Source organism: Ahaetulla prasina, chromosome 1 (genome assembly GCF_028640845.1).
Source record: "Ahaetulla prasina isolate Xishuangbanna chromosome 1, ASM2864084v1, whole genome shotgun sequence".
NCBI classification, from domain to species: Eukaryota; Metazoa; Chordata; class Lepidosauria; order Squamata; family Colubridae; genus Ahaetulla; species Ahaetulla prasina.
The window spans coordinates 370,971,839-370,988,841 of NC_080539.1; the positions used below are offsets into that span (position 1 = coordinate 370,971,839).

The following is a 17,003-nucleotide window of genomic DNA, read 5'->3' on the forward strand; positions in this document are numbered from 1 at the left end:
TTCATGATATGGTTGGAAGTGGCTGGTTGGATGGCAACCTTCTCAGGCTAGTAGAGCCAAGATCTTGGAGGCCCTAAATCAAGAGACATAGATTTCAACCGAGAAAAAAACAAGAAGTAAACAGGTTCAGTGAGTGATAGGTTAAAATTCAAGAATGGCTGCTTGTTTCTTATTTTAAAAAAGATGTTGAGACTCTAGAAAGAGTGCAGAGAAGAGCAATAAAGATGATTAGGGGACTGAAGGCTAAAATATATAAAAAATCAGTTGCAGGAACTAGTTATGTCTCATTTAATGAAAAGAAGGACTAGGGGAGACATGATAGCAGTTTTCCAATATTTGAGAGGCTGCCACAAAGAAGAAGGAATCAAGCTATTCTCCAAAGCACCTGAAGGCAGGACAAGAAGCAACAGATGGAAACTAATCAAGCAACCAAGAACTAAGGGGAAATTTCCTGACAGCGAGAACAATTAATTAGTGGAATCAGGGGTACTATTTAGGAGGTTCTGACAGGTTTGGGAGAACCGGTAGTGGAAATTTTTTTTTTTTTTTTTTTTTTTTTGTAGCAGCCAGACTTTATTTTAAGCTTCATTATTAGCATTTCAAAAAGTGATATTAGCACTTTTAACAAGTTCCCTTTTAAAATATGAGAACTTGTCTTCTCAGCACTATTCAGGAATCCTGTATTCTGAACCTCCTTGCATACACTTGCAACATTCAAGATACATACCCCCTGGGAAAGTCATGCAACCCATAAATTTGCCACTTGTGGAATCTTTAGAATCAATGTTTCCTTTTGTTCAAGTTTTACATGTAATCAGTGTCTTTTATTCTTTGATCACTTATAACATATAACATAACATCAGAGTTGGAAGGGACCTTGGAGGCCTTCTAGTCCAACCCCCTGCCCAGGCAGGAAACCCTACACCATCTCAGTCAGATGGTTATCCAACATTTTCTTAAAAATTTCCAGTGTTGGAGCATTCACAACTTCTGAAGGCAAGTCGTTCCACTTATTAATTGTTCTAACTGTCAGGAAATTTCTCCTTAGTTCTAAGTTGCTTCTTTCTTTGATCAGTTTCCACCCATTGCTTCTTTTTTTTTTTTTTTTATTCAAAAAGTTTTACAAAATTTTTTTCCCCCTTTCCCCCCCTCCCCCTCCCTTCGCAACCCCTCCCCGACTTCCCGGAACGAGCACAAGGTATAGTTAAAGTAAAACAAACATATGCTAAAAGTTTTCGTCCCAACTTAATTATACCCCTACAATCATCAATTCCTAACTTCCCCAAAAGCAATCAAAATAATACATCATAATCATTCAAAACAGTCTGATAACTCTTAGTCTGATATCTACGTTGAATATAGTCAATCCATTTTTTCCATTCCTTTAAGTATCTTTCTTGCGTATTGTCTTTCAAAAAGGCTGATATCTTCGCCATCTCAGCCAAATTGGCAACTTTCAATATCCATTCTTGTATTGTTGGTACTTCTTTTTTCTTCCAATATTGTCCTATTAGTAATCTTGCTGCAGTTATTAGATTTAAAATCAATTTAGTCTCAATTACTGTACAATCCGTAATAATTCCCAACAAGAAAAATTGCGGCAGGAACTTTATCTTCTTTTTCAGAACATTTTGTAAAATCCACCAAATTTTTATCCAAAAGGCCTTTATGTCCTTACAAGTCCACCAAATGTGAAAATATGTAGCATATGGAAATTTTGAGTAGTTCGGAGAACTGACAAATACCACCTCTGGCTGGCCCCAGAGTGGGATGGGAATGGAGATTTTGCAATAACCTTCTCCCAGGAGTGGGGAGGGAATGGGGATTTTGCAGTATCCTTCTTCTAGAGAGGGAATGGAGATTTTGCAACATCCTTCCCCCAGGAATGGGGAGGGAATGGGGATTTTGCAGTATCCTTCCCTTGCCACGCCCACCAAGCCACACCACGCCCACTAAGCCACGCCCACAGAAGCGGTAGTAAAAAAAATGAATTCCACCACTGACAAGGACTTGCCTCCAAAAAGTTGTGGGCACTCCAACACTTTAAGTTCTCAGGAGGAGATTGGACAACCACTTGTCTGAAATGGGAGAGGGTTTCCTGCCCGAGCAGAGGGTTGGATTAGAAGACCTTGAACATTGGGCGCTAACTAACAAAATGAAATTCAACAGTGAAAAAGTAAGGTTCTACATTTAGGCCAAAAAAACAAAATGCACAGGTACCGTATATGTGGTACCTTTCTCAATAGTAGTACCTGTGAGAGGGATCTTGGAGTCCTAGTGGACAACCATTTAGATATGAGCCAGCAGTATGCAGCAGCTGCCAAAAAAGCCAACACAGTTCTGGGCTGCATAAACAGAGGGATAGAATCAAGATCACGTGAAGTGTTAAGACCACTTTATAATGGCTTGGTAAGGCCACACTTGGAATATTGCATTCAGTTTTGGTCACCACGATGTAAAAAAGATGCTGAGACTCTAGAAAGAGTGCAGAGAAGAGCAACAAAGATGATTAGGGGACTGGAGGCTAAAACATATGAAGAACGGTTGCAAGAACTGGGTATGCCTAGTTTAATGAAAAGAAGGACTAGGGGAGACATGATAGCAGTGCTCCAATATCTCAGGGGCTGCCACAAAGAAGAGGGAGTCAAACTATTCTCCAAAGCACCTGAGGGTAGAACAAGAAGCAATGGGTGGAAACTGATCAAAGAAAGAAGCAACCTAAAACTAAGGAGAAATTTCCTGACATTTAGAACAATTAATAAGTGGAACGACTTGCCTGCAGAAGTTGTGAATGCTCCAACACTGGAAATTTTAAAGAAAATGTTGGATAACCATCTGACTGAGATGGTGTAGGGTTTCCTGCCTGGGCAGGGGGTTGGACTAGAAGGCCTCCAAGGTCCCTTCCAACTCTGTGATTCCGTCGTTCTGCTATTCTGTTTCCTCCACCGAGTTTGCCTCCTTTTCAAGAGGTAAAATGGGACCTTTTCTGCTTAATTGCTCTGTTCTTACACAACCACAGCTGCATTTCCTTGGTGGCTTGTTGACATTTAAATACATCAAAATCCTAATGAGCTAGTATACTGCAGAGCAGGGGAAGGGAGGGAAGGAGGGATGATGGTAGGCTAAGCTGGAGGAACCGGGAGGAGAGCTTTACGATGTGGTCATAGTCCCCAGCACAAGTAAATCAGGCAAGAGATGTTCGTTGAGTGGAGGATGGAAATCTAGTCATGGACAAGAATTGCAAGCTCCAAACTTTCCCATAGTTACAAGATATATGGAATCTCAAATCCCCCCAAATAGGTATCAGGAAGATGTGTTTCCCCAACTTTAGGATAATTAGAACTGCAGAAAAAACAATGGCTACCAACTTGCCTTCCATTGAGCACCTGTATACTGCACGAGTCAAAAAGAGGGCTGTGAAAATATTTACATCTTGGACATAAACTGTTTCAACTCCTACCCTCAAAACGACGCTATAGAGCACTGCACACCAGAACAACTAGACACAAGGACAGTTTTTTCCCAAATGCCATCACTCTGCTAAACAAATAATTCCCTCAACACTGTCAGACTATTGACTAAATTTGCACTTCTATTAATTTTCTCATCGTTCCCATCACCAATCTCCTCCCACTTATGACTGTATGACTGTAACTTTATTGCTGGTATCCTTATGATTTATATTGTTTCTTAATATGATTTGATTGCTTATTTGTACCCTATGACTATCATTAAGTGTTGTAAGTGTTGTACTTTGATGAAGGTATCTTTTCTTTTATGTATACTGAGAACGTATCCACCACGACAAATGCCTTCCAATCACACTTGGCCAATAAAAAAAAAATAATTCTATTTTTTTTTTTTTTTTTTTTTACATTTATACCCCGCCCTTCTCCGAAGACTCAGGGCGGCTTACAATGTATAGGGCAATAGTCTCATTCTATTTGTATATATTTACAAAGTCAACTTATTGCCCCCCCCAACAATCTGGGTCCTCATTTTACCTACCTTATAAAGGATGGAAGGCTGAGTCAACCTTGGGCCGGGCTCGAACCTGCAGTAATTGCAGGCTTTGTGTTCTTAATAACAGGCCTTACCAGGCAGAGCTAAACCGGCCCCTATTCTATTCTATTCTATTCTATTCTATTCTATTCTATTCTATTCTATTCTATTCTATTCTATTCTAGTGAACCGCCCTGAGTCCTTCGGGAGAAGGGCGGTATAAAAATTAAATAATAATAATAATAATAATAATAATAATAATAATTATTATTATTATTATTATTATTATTATTATTATTATTATTATTATTATTATTATTATTATTATATTCTTGAACAACTTTAAGACATGTGGACTTCAGCTCTCAGAATTCCACAACTACCCTGGCTGGCTGGGGAATTCAATCAATCAATCAATCAATCAATCAGAATCAATTCTGGGAATTGAAGTCCACATATCTTAGAGTATGGTGGGATTTAGCCAGTTCAGACTGGTTCAGGCAAATTGGTAGCTCCGACGGTCAGCTGAGAACGAACCAGTTTGCTCTGACAATCAGCTGGGCCCGCCTCCCCGCCCCTGCACTATACCGACCTATATTTCCTTTGCTTGAAGCCCAGCTGATAGGCGCGGCAGAACGGATTGCTGCTCCTCAGCTGTTTTACTCACTGGGGCTATAGTAGAAGGTAAGCTTTAGAGCTGTTTTCAAACGCACCGCGCATGCGTGGAGCAAAGCGCACGCTCAGCGAACTGGTTGTTATAGCGGTTGAATCTCACCACTGATAATATATAGAATGCAGGATTCAAAGGAACCTTTGGAGGTCTTCTAGTCCAATCCCTGTTCAAGTAGGAGATCTTAAAGGTAAAGGTAAAGGTTTCCCTCGCACATATGTGCTAGTCGTTGCCGACTCTAGGGGGTGGTGCTCATCTCTGTTTCAAAGCCGAAGAGCCAGCGCTGTCCGAAAAACATCTCCGTGGTCATGTGGCCGGCATGACTCAACACCAAAGGTGCACGGAACGCTGTTACCTTCCCACCAAAGGTGGTCCCTATTTTTTTCTACTTGCATTTTTACGTGCTTTCGAAACTGCTAGGTTGGCAGAAGCTGGGACAAGTAACAGGAGCTCACCCCGTTACACGGCAGCACTAGGGATTCGAACCGCTGAGCTGCCGACCTTTCGATCAACAAGCTCAACGTCCTAGCCCCTGAGCCACCGTGTCCCTTCTAAGCAGTGGTGGGATTCAAGTAATTTAACAACCGGTTCTCTGCCCTAATGATTTCTTCAACAACCAGTTTGCCAAACCGCTCAGAAAGTTAACAACCGGTTCTCCCGAAGTGGTGCGAACTGGCTGAATCCCACCACTGCTTCTAAGGAGATCTTACTGGAGGCTAAAACATATGAAGAACGGTTGCAGGAATTGGATATGTCTGGTTTAATAAAAAGGACTAAGGGTGACATGATAGCAGTCTTCCGATATCCGAGGGGCTGTCACAAAGAAGGCAGGTCCACCTATTCTCCAAAGCACCTGAAGGCAGGAGAAGCAGCAACGGATGGAAACTAATCAAGAAGAGAAGCAACCTGGAACTAAGGATAAATTTCCTGACCGTGAAATGGAATGACGTGAAATGTGTGAATTTCCTAACCAGTGGAACGACTTGCCTCCAGAAGTTGTTGGTGCTCCAACACTGGAGGTTTTTAAGAAAAGATTGGACTACCATTTGTCTGGAATGGTTTGGGGTCCCCTATACCTTTTAAGAAGAGGATTGGACAACCATTTGAGCAGAGGGTTGGAATCAGGGGTGAAATCTAAAAATTTCCCCTACCGGTTCTGTGGGCGTGGCTTAATTGGTGGGCGTGGCTTGGTGGTCAGATGGCTTGGTGGGCGTGGCCAATAACAATAAATAATAAAAATAATAAACAAAGTATAAAAAAACAATAAGAGGTACCAAAAACCAACTTTCACACTTTTTACACACACAACACAACACAACTGACTCACACACAATGTAAAAGCAGCTGCACTTCACACTTCACACAGCCGCAAAAAGCTCAAAAACCAACTTTCACACTTTACACACACACAACTAACACACACACACATACACAAAATGCCACATACAGCTTTCTGAGATTTTGTGTGTTTGTGTAGTTAAGAGTGAAACACTACAGAAACACACCAAATCTCAGAAAGCTGCACAAATATTTTATTTTATTATTTTATTTTATTTTATTTTATTGTGGACTTCAAATCCCAGAGTTCCAAAGCCAGTCAGTTGATCACCGAGGAAATAGATTAGCTGAGCGATTGATTCTGTCTGGCTGAAATTGAAACTGCTTTCGAGCTGGGAAAAAAGCCATGCGTTCATCAGTAATCAGGTAAGTGCCTTAGAATCTCTACTCTTACTTGTAGAAAACATGTTTTCTACAAGTAAGAGTACAAGTAAGGTTCTGCTGTTTTTTACTTTTAAAGGCCTGTTTCGGCTGAAGCAAAACCGGCTTTTAAAAGTAAAAAAAAACCAACCCTCTACAGATGGTGCGGCTCAGCAGAGGCAGGGGGGGCGGGGCCAGGGATTTTTGCTACCGGTCCTCCGAACCAGCAGCCACCATCGCTACCGGATCGCGCGATCCCGTCCGATTCGGGAGCATTTCACCCCTGGTTGGAATAGAAGACCTCCAAGTTCCCTACCCACTCTGTCATTCCTAAAAATTTTCAATTATGGAGCACCCACAACTTCTAGGGAAGCTGTTGTTCCACCAATTAATGGTTCTCACAGTCAAGAAATTCCTTGTTAGCTCTCTCTTCAACGATCTCTTACCTGTTACTTCTACCTGTTATTGAAGTCCACATTTATTTATTTTATTATTCAAATTTCTATACCGCCCTATCTCCCGAAGGACTCAGGGCGGTTTACAGCCTTATAAAACATAAAGTATAAAATAAATACATGTTAAAACAACATTTAAAAAACTTATTCCATTAGGCCAAATTTAAAACTATAGTTAAAAGTACAAAACCCCGTTTAAAATTAATTTTAAAATTAAACCCTAGGCCAGCCCTGCACAAATAAATAGATGTGTCTTAAGCTCGCGGCGGAAGGTTCGAAGGTCTGGAAGTAGACGTAATCCTGGGGGGAGCTCGTTCCAGAGGGCGGGGGCCCCCACAGAGAAGGCCCTTTCCCTGGGTGTCGCCAGTCGGCACTGCCTGGCGGACGGCACCCTAAGGAGTCCCTCCCTGTGAGAGCCTAAGGGTCGGTGGGAGGTAGTAGGTGGCAGCAGGCGGTCCCGTAAATAACACGGCCCTATGCCATGGAGCGCTTTGAAGATGGTAACCAAAACCTTGAAGCGCACCCGAAAGGCCACAGGTAGCCAGTGCAGTCTGTGCAGGAGAGGTGTCTTAATGTCTTAATAGTTGGCTGGGGAATCCTGGGAGTTTAAGTCCTCACGCTTTAAACTTTCCAAGAGTGAGAAGAAATGCACAGAACAGGGGAAAATGCTTGCTCAGCAGTTCAGGATTAAAAGAGGCACCTGAACTATCCAGAGTATATTCTTACGAGACGCATACAATTCACAAAACCTATTAGTTCCTTACTCAGAGAGCAATCTGTAACAATGAACTAAGAGCAGTTATTGCTTCGAAGGCAAGTTACGTAGCAGGATTTTACTGGGAACAGGGGAGAAGTTAACTTCTGTACAAGCTCTGTAGAAAATAATGAATATTACTACAGCTCAATGAATAATATTAAGGTGGGAGGTGGAAGCCTAGAAGTCAATCCCACCCCCTGACATTTCGATGGCATTTCATAAATGCAATGTTTCCCAGCACGGCCAGCTTCTGAATAAGTGGACTTCAACTCCCAGAATTCCCCAAAGGTGTTTTTTTTTTCCCCCCAAGAAGCAACTGGACTTTCTGGTTTTTCTTCGAAGAGGTTTCGCTTCTCATCCAAGAAGCTTCTTCAGCTCTGACTGGATGGTGGGGAACGGAAGGATCTATACTCCTTGCAGACGGCTGGTCATTTGCATCCTTTTAGAGCAGGGGTCTCCAACCTTGGCAACTTTAAGACTCGTGAACTTCAAGTCCCAGAGTTCCTCAGCCAGCAAAGCTGGCTGGGAGTTGAAGTCTACGAGTCATAAAGTTGCCAAGGTTGGAGATCCCTGTTCTAGGTTGCTTCTCTCCTTGGTTAGTTTCCATTCGCTGCTTCTTGTCCTGCCTTCAGGTGCTTTGGAGAATAGTTTGACTCCCTCCCCTCTTTTTGGCAACCCCTTAAGATATTGGAAGACTGCTATCAAGTCACCCCTAGTCTTTCTTTTCACTTGATTAGACATACCGAATTCCTGCAACCCTTCTTCATATGCAGATCAGTAGGTACCACTCCGGTGGGAAAGTAACAGTGTACCGTATGCCTTGAGGACCCAGATTGTTTGCGGGCAAGATGCTGACTCTGTAAACCGATTAGAGAAGGCTGCAAAGCACTGTGAAGCGGTATATAAATGTAAGTGCTATTGCTATTGGTATACAGTCATGCTGGCCAATATATAGACGAGAGGTCGAACGACTAGCCTTGTGGTGCAACCAAAACAATCTGGAACTGAACACACTCAAAACCGTAGAAATGGTGGTAGACTTTAGGAGAAACCCTTCCATACTTCCACCTCTCACAATACTAGACAACACAGTATCAACAGTAGAAACCTTCAAATTTCTAGGTTCTATCATATCGCAAGATCTAAAATGGACAGCTAACATCAAAAACATCATTAAAAAAGGACAACAAAGAATGTTCTTTCTGCGCCAACTCAGTAAGCTCAAACTGCCCAAGGAGCTGCTGATTCAGTTCTATAGAGGAATTATTGAGTCTGTCATTTGCACCTCTATAACTGTCTGGTTCGGTTCTGCAACCCAACAAGAAAAACACAGACTTCAGAGGATAATTAGAACTGCAGAAAAAATAATTGCTACCAACCTGCCTTCCATTGAGGACCTGTATTCTGCACGAATCAAGAAGAGGGCTGTGAAAATATTTACAGACCCCTCGCATCCTGGACATAAACTGTTTCAACTCCTACCCTCAAAACGACGCTATAGAGCACTGCACACCAGAACAACTAGACACAAGAACAGTTTTTTCCCGAAGGCCATCACTCTGCTAAACAAATAATTCCCTCAACACTGTCAAACTGTTTACTAAATCTGCACTACTATTAATCTTCTCATAGTTCCCATCACCAATCTCTTTCCATTTATGACTGTATGACTATAACTTGTTGCTGGCAATCCTTATGATTTATATTGATATATTGACCATCAATTGTGTTGTAAATGTTGTACCTTGATGAAGGTATCTTTTCTTTTATGTACACTGAGAGCATATGCACCAAGACAAATTCCTTGTGTGTCCAATCACACTTGGCCAATAAAAAATTCTATTCTATTCTATTCTATGATCATGGAAAATGTCTTTGGACAATGCTGGCTCCCTTGTCCAAAAAATGGAAATGAGTACAACTCCCTAAAGTCTGACACAATAACAGTAATAATAGCAGTAATTGTGAAGGGATCTTGGCGTGTTAGGGGACAACCAGTTAAATATGAACCAGTAGCATGCGATGGCAGCCAAAAAAGCCAATGCAATCCTAAATTGCATTAACAGAGGGATACAATCAAGATCAAGGGAGGTACTAATACTACTCTATAAAGCCTTAGTAAGACCACACCTAGAGTACTGCATCCTGTTTTGGTCAGCACACTATAAAAAAGACATTGAGACTCTAGAAAAAGTGCAGAAATGAGCAATGAAGATGATTAGGGGACTGGAGGCTAAAACATGATGAACGGTTGCAGGAACTGGGCCTGGCTAGTCTAGTGAAGAGAAGGACCAGGGAGACATGATAGCAGTCTTCCAATATTTGAGGGGCTGCCACAGAGAGGGGGGGGTCAAGCTATTTTCCAAAGCACCTGAAGGCCAGACAAGGAATAATGGATGGAAACTGAACAAGGAGAGATTCAACCTGGAAATAAGGAAAACATTTCTGACAGTGAGAGCAACCAACCCATGGAACAGAAGTTGCCTTCAGAAGTTGTGGGAGCTTCCTCACTGGAGGCTTTCAAGAAGAGACTGGGCTGCCATCTGTCAGAAATGGTGTAGGGTCTCCTGCTTGAGTGAGAGGTTGGACTAGATGACCTACAAGGTCCCTTCCAACTCTGTTATTCTAATTTTGATTCATAACAACTGGAAATGGGAAACCTTTATCTGTACTTTTTACCTGTTACGTTTAAGTACACATCAGTCCTTCTTCTCTCCTTGCCACTCAGAGATAGTAGCCCAAGCAATGAGCGAGTGATGTCACAAGGGAGTGGGCTGTTTCAAACTACTAGACTTGGGGTGGGCGAGAGCTACATGCCTTGTGGTGAAAAGTGTGGTGTCAGTGTGGTTGAGAGAACAAGTTGAGTTTTGTCATTTCAAGAGACGAGTTCCAAGAAAGGAGACCTCTCAGTCTCCTCTTGAAGACTATCATTTGGTTGAGGTGGCCTCAAAGGCTGCCTCACCAGCTATCCAAAATGCCAAGGGTTTGAGATCTAGATACTCCACCAGTCTCTCCCTCCATCTTCCATCCATTGTGTCTGGAGAAAGCGCTTTCCGCCATGTGGGGCTTGGTGGAACCTCTTCCTCTGCTAGTGACCATTTCCTTGCTTCTCGAGACCGCCTTGGCCAAACCATTTGTTCATCTGGTGTACAAGCAGAATGACACCTGTATGGATTTTAACGCTGCCCCAGCCTGTTTTGGTCCAGCCGTGCCCGTAACTGGTCTCAAGGGTTACCTTCTTGAAACGGTGCCTGCCAATGCTTGTCACCCTATAAAAGCAGCCCCAGTTTCCAACAGGACTCCTTCTGGCTTCGTCGCCCTCATCCGCCGATATGACTGTTCCTTCAACCTTAAAGTTTTCCATGCCCAAGAAGCTGGATACCGGGCAGCTATCATTTACAACATGTGTTCTGATTTCTTGGTGAACATGGTGGTCAGCATGGAAGAGAGAAGACTGCCGATCATTATTCCATCGTTGTTTATCGGACGGACGTCTTCTAAACTTTTGAGAAGGCAAGTTCATTCAGCAAAGGATGCCCAAATTATGGTGGTGGTACCCCAGAGTTATTACAATTCCTGCTCGGATGAAACATATGCAACTCTTTGGGAATTAGCTGTCTATGACCTGCCAATCTGGCCAGGTTACTGTACTCAACAACTGTTCCTCAAAGTCCTACGGGAATTTGGGTTGCTCATCAGCTTCAGCATGGGGACCAGCTTCTTGCTACTGGTCATTTGGGTGAAATGGGGCCGGCCCAACCAAGGCATCCGAGTGAAGACCTTCAAACATGGTGACAGGTATGACAGCTGTGTAATCTGCATGGCGGAGTATGAAGCAGGTGACCGGCTGAAGGTTCTTCCCTGCACCCATGTCTTTCATGCTACCTGTATCAACACCTGGTTACTCATCCAACCCATGGCTGGCAAGACGTGCCCAATCTGCAAGCAGAAGGTTAACAAGGCAATCTAAGGAGATGGCAGAGATGCGGTTCAGAAGAAATAGAGATGGACCTCCAGATCCAATGGGAGGGGTGGGGATAGAGAAACAACACAATTCTTCCCAATTGTGGTCATTGTGCATGTTGTTTTTTAGGAATTTGGGGTTTCGATGGTCAGAAAAGAACCATGGGGTGGTTCTTTTTGGGGTGGGAATGTGGTCAGGAGATCCATTTGGCTGTATCTTGGTTTTTTGAAAGTCATCGTCATTATCATCATCACTATCATATCACCCACAGACAGAGGGTTCCTAAGAAAGAATAAACCAAATGGATGGGTAGCAGCTCTTGAAATAGGGAAGGAGATTCAGAAACTATTAAAGGTAGTCCTCGACTACCAGTCACAATTGAGCCCAACATTTCTGTTGTTAAGTGAAACATTTGTTAAGTGGGTTTGGCCTGTTTTACGACCTTTTTGCCACAGTTCTTAAGCGAATCGCTGCAGTTGTTAAGCTGTCTTTACTTGTCAGAAGGTCGCAAAAGGAGATCGATCACATGTCCCCTGGGAGACTGTGACCATCGTAAATGTGAGTCAGTTGCCTAGGATCTGAATTTTGATCACATGACCAAAGTGGGGATGCTGCAATGGTTGTAAGCGTGCAAAATGGACATTAGTCGCTTTTTTTCAGTGCTGTAGTAGCTTTGAACAGTCACTAAATCCGGGGTCTCCAAGCTTGGCAACTTGAAGACTTGTGGACTTCAACTCCCCCTCTGGGACTTATTTATTTATTTAAATTATTTATTTTTCGTATTTTTATACCGCCCTATCTCCCTAGGGACTCAGGACGGTTCACAGCCAGATAAAATACATATAAATACAGGATAAAACATACATTAAAAAACTTATTCTAAATGGCCGAATAATTAAAATAGCAATACACATAATAAAATCCCCAATTAAAACCAATTCAAATTTAAAAATCTAGTCCAGTCCTGCGCAGATAAATAGATGTGTCTTAAGCTCGCGGCGAAAGGTTCGGAGGTCAGGAAGTTGACGGAGTCCTGGGGGAAGTTCGTTCCAGAGGGTGGGAGCCCCCACAGAGAAGGCCCTTCCCCTGGGCATCGCCAGCCGACACTGTCTGGCCGACGGTACCCTGAGGAGTCCCTCTCTGTGAGAGCGCACGGGTCGGTGAGAGGTATTCGGTAGCAGCAGACGGTCCCGTAAGTAACCCGGCCCTATGCCATGGAGCGCTTTGAAGATAGTTACCAAAACCTTGAAGCGCACCCGGAAGGCCACAGATAGCCAGTGCAGTCTGCGCAGGAGATGTGTCACATGGGAGCCACGAGGGGCTCCCTCTATCACCCACGCAGCCGCGTTCTGAACTAACTGGAGCCTCCGGGTGCTCCTCAAGGGGAGCCCCATGTAGAGAGCATTGCAGTAATCCAGATGAGACGTCACGAGAGCGTGAGTGACCGTGCATAGGGCATCCTGGTCTAGAAAGGGGCGCAATTGGCGAACCAGGCGAACCTGGTAAAAAGCTCTCCTGGAGACGGCCATCAAATGATCTTCAAAGGACAGCCGTCCATCCAGAAGGACGCCCAAGTTGAAGTCCACAAGTCTTCAAGTTGCCAAGCTTGGAGACCCCTGCATTAAATGATGTCATGGTTCCAAGTAACAGCCCAATTGAAAACAAAACTCTAAGGCCAGAGGTTTCCTCCAAGTATAGATTTATTATAGGCATGTCATATTCCCGTCTGGACTACTGTAATGCTCTCTACATGGGGCTCCCCTTGAAGGGTACCCGGAGGCTTCAACTGGTCCAGAATGCGGCCGTGCGGGTGATAGTGGGAGCGGCTCGAGGCTTCCATATAACACCTATCCTGCGCGGACTGCACTGGCTTCTGGTTGTCTTCTGGCTGCAATTTAAGGTGTTAGTGACCGTCTTTAAAGCGCTCCATGGCTCAGGACCGGGATACTTACGGGACCGCCTGCTAACACCGGTAGCCTCCCATCGACCAGTGCGCTCCCATAGAGAGGGTCTCCTCAGGGTGCCGTCAGCCAGACAATGTCGGCTGGCGACCCCCAGGGGGAGGGCCTTCTCTGTGGGGGCCCCAGCCCTCTGGAACGAACTACCTCCCACATTGCGCCAACTCTCTGACCTCCGAGCCTTCCGGCGTGAGCTGAGGACTCTTTTATTTCATCGAGCAGGACTAGCCTAATAGTTTTTAATAGTTTTAATTAGTTTTTTAATGGGTTTTAGCAAATTTTTACATTTCGGCCAATTTAAAATTAGTTTTTTTAAAATTGTTCTTAACTTTTGTATTATGGTTTTTACTTGGCTGTAAACCACCCTGAGTCGTTCGGGAGAAGGGCGGTATAAAAGTTGAAATAATAAATAAATAAATAAATATTGGCACAGCTGGTGAAAACCCGACTCTGAAATTCCCCACCCAGTTCAAAGTCCAAAGTTCTTTCCCTCCCTCCATTACACATAGCCATCAACTGCCCCAATCAGGTATCTCTACCCATCCCGGATGTCTCCCATCGACGCCTCTCCAAGTGCTGGTGGAAGTGTCCTTGGTTCCCAGAAGAAAGAATGTTATTTTGACTACATATTCCCCCAGCTATCTCTATTCCCCCCCCCACTTCCTTTCCCAACAGCTCGATCCAGCCTCACTGTGGCAACCCTGAAGATGTCCAAAGATGGCTCCAGGGTTGACAAATGAATTGTTGTAAGTCGGGGACTATCTGCATGGGTTGTGATGTAAAATCAGAGGCTAGATAGGATTTGAAAAAAACCAACTAATCCCTCGTGTTCCTTTCTTCGTAAACACCTTGCTTCTTCTCTACCAGTGTTAGCCCTTCGGGATAGTCCAGGCAAGAAGCACAACTATAAGCACGAACTCTACACTTATTGTATGGTTACAGGAGAGTTTCTCAGCCTTGGCAGCTTGAGGACATGTGGTCTAGTCTAAGGAAGAGAAGGACCAGGGGTGACAATGGTGAAATGGGTGCAACTGACTTAACAATTGCTTTCCTCAGTACAGTAATGGAAATTCCGACCCCGATTGTGGTGATAGGTTGAGGCCTAGCAGTAGAAAAGAAGTAGATATAGGAATAAAGCAGAATAGAATAGAAATAGGAGTTGAGTAGAACAGGATAGAAATAATTAGAAATGGATGGGATGGGATGGGATGGGATGGGATGGGATGGGATGGGATGCGGTGGGGCGGGGTGGAGCGGGGCGGAGCGGAGAAGAACGGAACGGAACAGAACACAACACAATACAGAATATAGAATATAGAATAGAATAGAATAGAATAGAAAATATAGAATAGAACAGAACAATACAGAATACAGAACAGAACAGAACAGAACAGAACAGAATAGAATACAGAATACAGAATACAGAATACAGAATACAGAATACAGAATAGAATAGAACAGAACAGAACAGAACAGAACAGAATACAGAATATAGAATAGAATAGAATAGAATAGAATAGAATACAGAATATAGAATAGAATAGAATAGAATAGAATAGAATAGAATAGAATAGAATAGAATAGAATACAGAATATAGAATAGAATAGAATAGAATAGAATAGAATAGAATAGAATAGAATAGAATAGAATAGAATAGAATAGAATAGAATAGAATAGAATACAGAATACAGAATAGAATACAGAACAGAAGGGAAGGGAGGAAGGAAGGAAGGAAGGAGGAAGGAAGGAAGGAGGAAGGAAGGAAGGAGGAAGGAAGGAAGGAGGAAGGAAGGAGGAAGGAAGGAGGGAGGGAGGGAGGAGTGGAGTAGGGTAGGGTAGAAGAAAACAGGTATAGAACAGAACAGAACAGAACACAATACAATACAGAATATAGAATAGAATAGAATAGAATATAGAATATAGAATATAGAATAGAATAGAATAGAATAGAATAGAATAGAATAGAATAGAATAGAATAGAATAGAATAGAATAGAATAGAAAAGAAAATATAGAATAGAACAGAACAGAATACAGAATACAGAACAGAACAGAACAGAATAGAATACAGAATACAGAATACAGAATAAAATAGAACAGAACAGAACAGAACAGAATAGAATACAGAATATAGAATAGAACAGAATAGAACAGAATAGAACAGAACAGAACAGAACAGAACAGAACAGAACAGAATAGAATAGAATAGAGAATATAGAACGGAATGCAACAGAACATAATACAGTAGGAACAGGAACAGGAACAGGAATAGGAATAGGAATAGGAATAGGAATGGATAGGACAGGAGGAATGAAGAGCAGAAGGGGAGGGGAGGGGAGGGGAGTGGAGTGGAGTAGGGTAGGGTAGAAGAAAACAGGTACAGAACAGAGCCTGAACTAATTGTGGAAAGGTAGCAACTGGAGACCAACCTCCCCCAAATATGAATTTGCAGGATTAATTTACATCATTTGCTTGGTTTGATGCCATCTGAGTAATCACACAACGATGCCAAAGAGATAAATTCCTGTGAATGACATGAATTATGTCGCTTTTTCTGCACTGCTCGGCAAATCTGTGACTTACTTTAGGGGTGAGACTCAAGTGTGGTCAATTGCATTTGAAGTCCGCTGAGGGTGCTTTGGCACGCAAATCCATTCCCCCCCCCCCCGCCACCTCTGTGGTTACTTAATTCGCATTGGCAGCCCTTCCCGTAGTTCCGATGCCGTCCTAGCTGAATGTGAATTTAGAGTTCAGGTAAAGTAGAGTTCAGGAGATACTCAATGAAAAACATTGGAATCCTGTCACTTTACAGCTTGAAGATTCCTCGCGGTCCTCAATTTACAATGGTTCGTTTAATGACTGTTCGCAGCTACAACGGCACTGAAACAACTGACGTATGACTATGTTTCACACTAACGGCCGTTACAGCGTCCCCATAATCATATGATCAAAATTCAGATGCTTGGCAACTGACTCCTACTTATGACATTTACGGCATCCCGGGGTCGCAAAGTCTCCTTTTGCCACCTTCCGACAAACTCAACAGGGAATCCAGATTCACTTAACAACCTTGTTACTCAGTTAGCAACTGCAGTGATTCACTTAACAACTGAATAGTTGTCATCTATACGCTGATGATACCCAGCTCTATATTTCCACCCCTAACCACCCCAACGAGGCTGTTGAAGTGATGTCCCAGTGCCTGGGGGCCGTACGGGTTTGGATGGGGAGGAATAGACTCAGACTAAATCCCACCAAGACCGAGTGGCTGTGGATGCCGGCGGCCCGCTACAGTCAGCTAATTCCATCACTGACCATTGGGGGCAAACTATTGGCCCCCACGGAAAGGGCTCGTAATCTGGGCGTCCTCCTGGATGCACGGCTGTCTTTTGAAGATCATATGATAGCCGTCACCAGGGGAGCTTTTCATCAGGTTCGCCTGATATGCCAGTTACGCCCCTTTCTGGATCGGGCTTCCTTATGCACGGTCGCTCATGCC

At 43.3% G+C, this 17,003-nt stretch overlaps 1 protein-coding gene across 1 annotated transcript; it reads left to right on the forward strand.

The window, feature by feature from the left end:
- Positions 1-10,640: 10,640 nt before the first annotated feature.
- Positions 10,641-11,552, forward strand: ZNRF4 (zinc and ring finger 4). Its single transcript, XM_058163305.1, has one exon. The coding sequence runs from the start codon at positions 10,641-10,643 to the stop codon at positions 11,550-11,552; it is 912 nt and encodes a 303-aa protein (XP_058019288.1).
- The last annotated feature ends 5,451 nt before the right edge of the window (positions 11,553-17,003 follow it).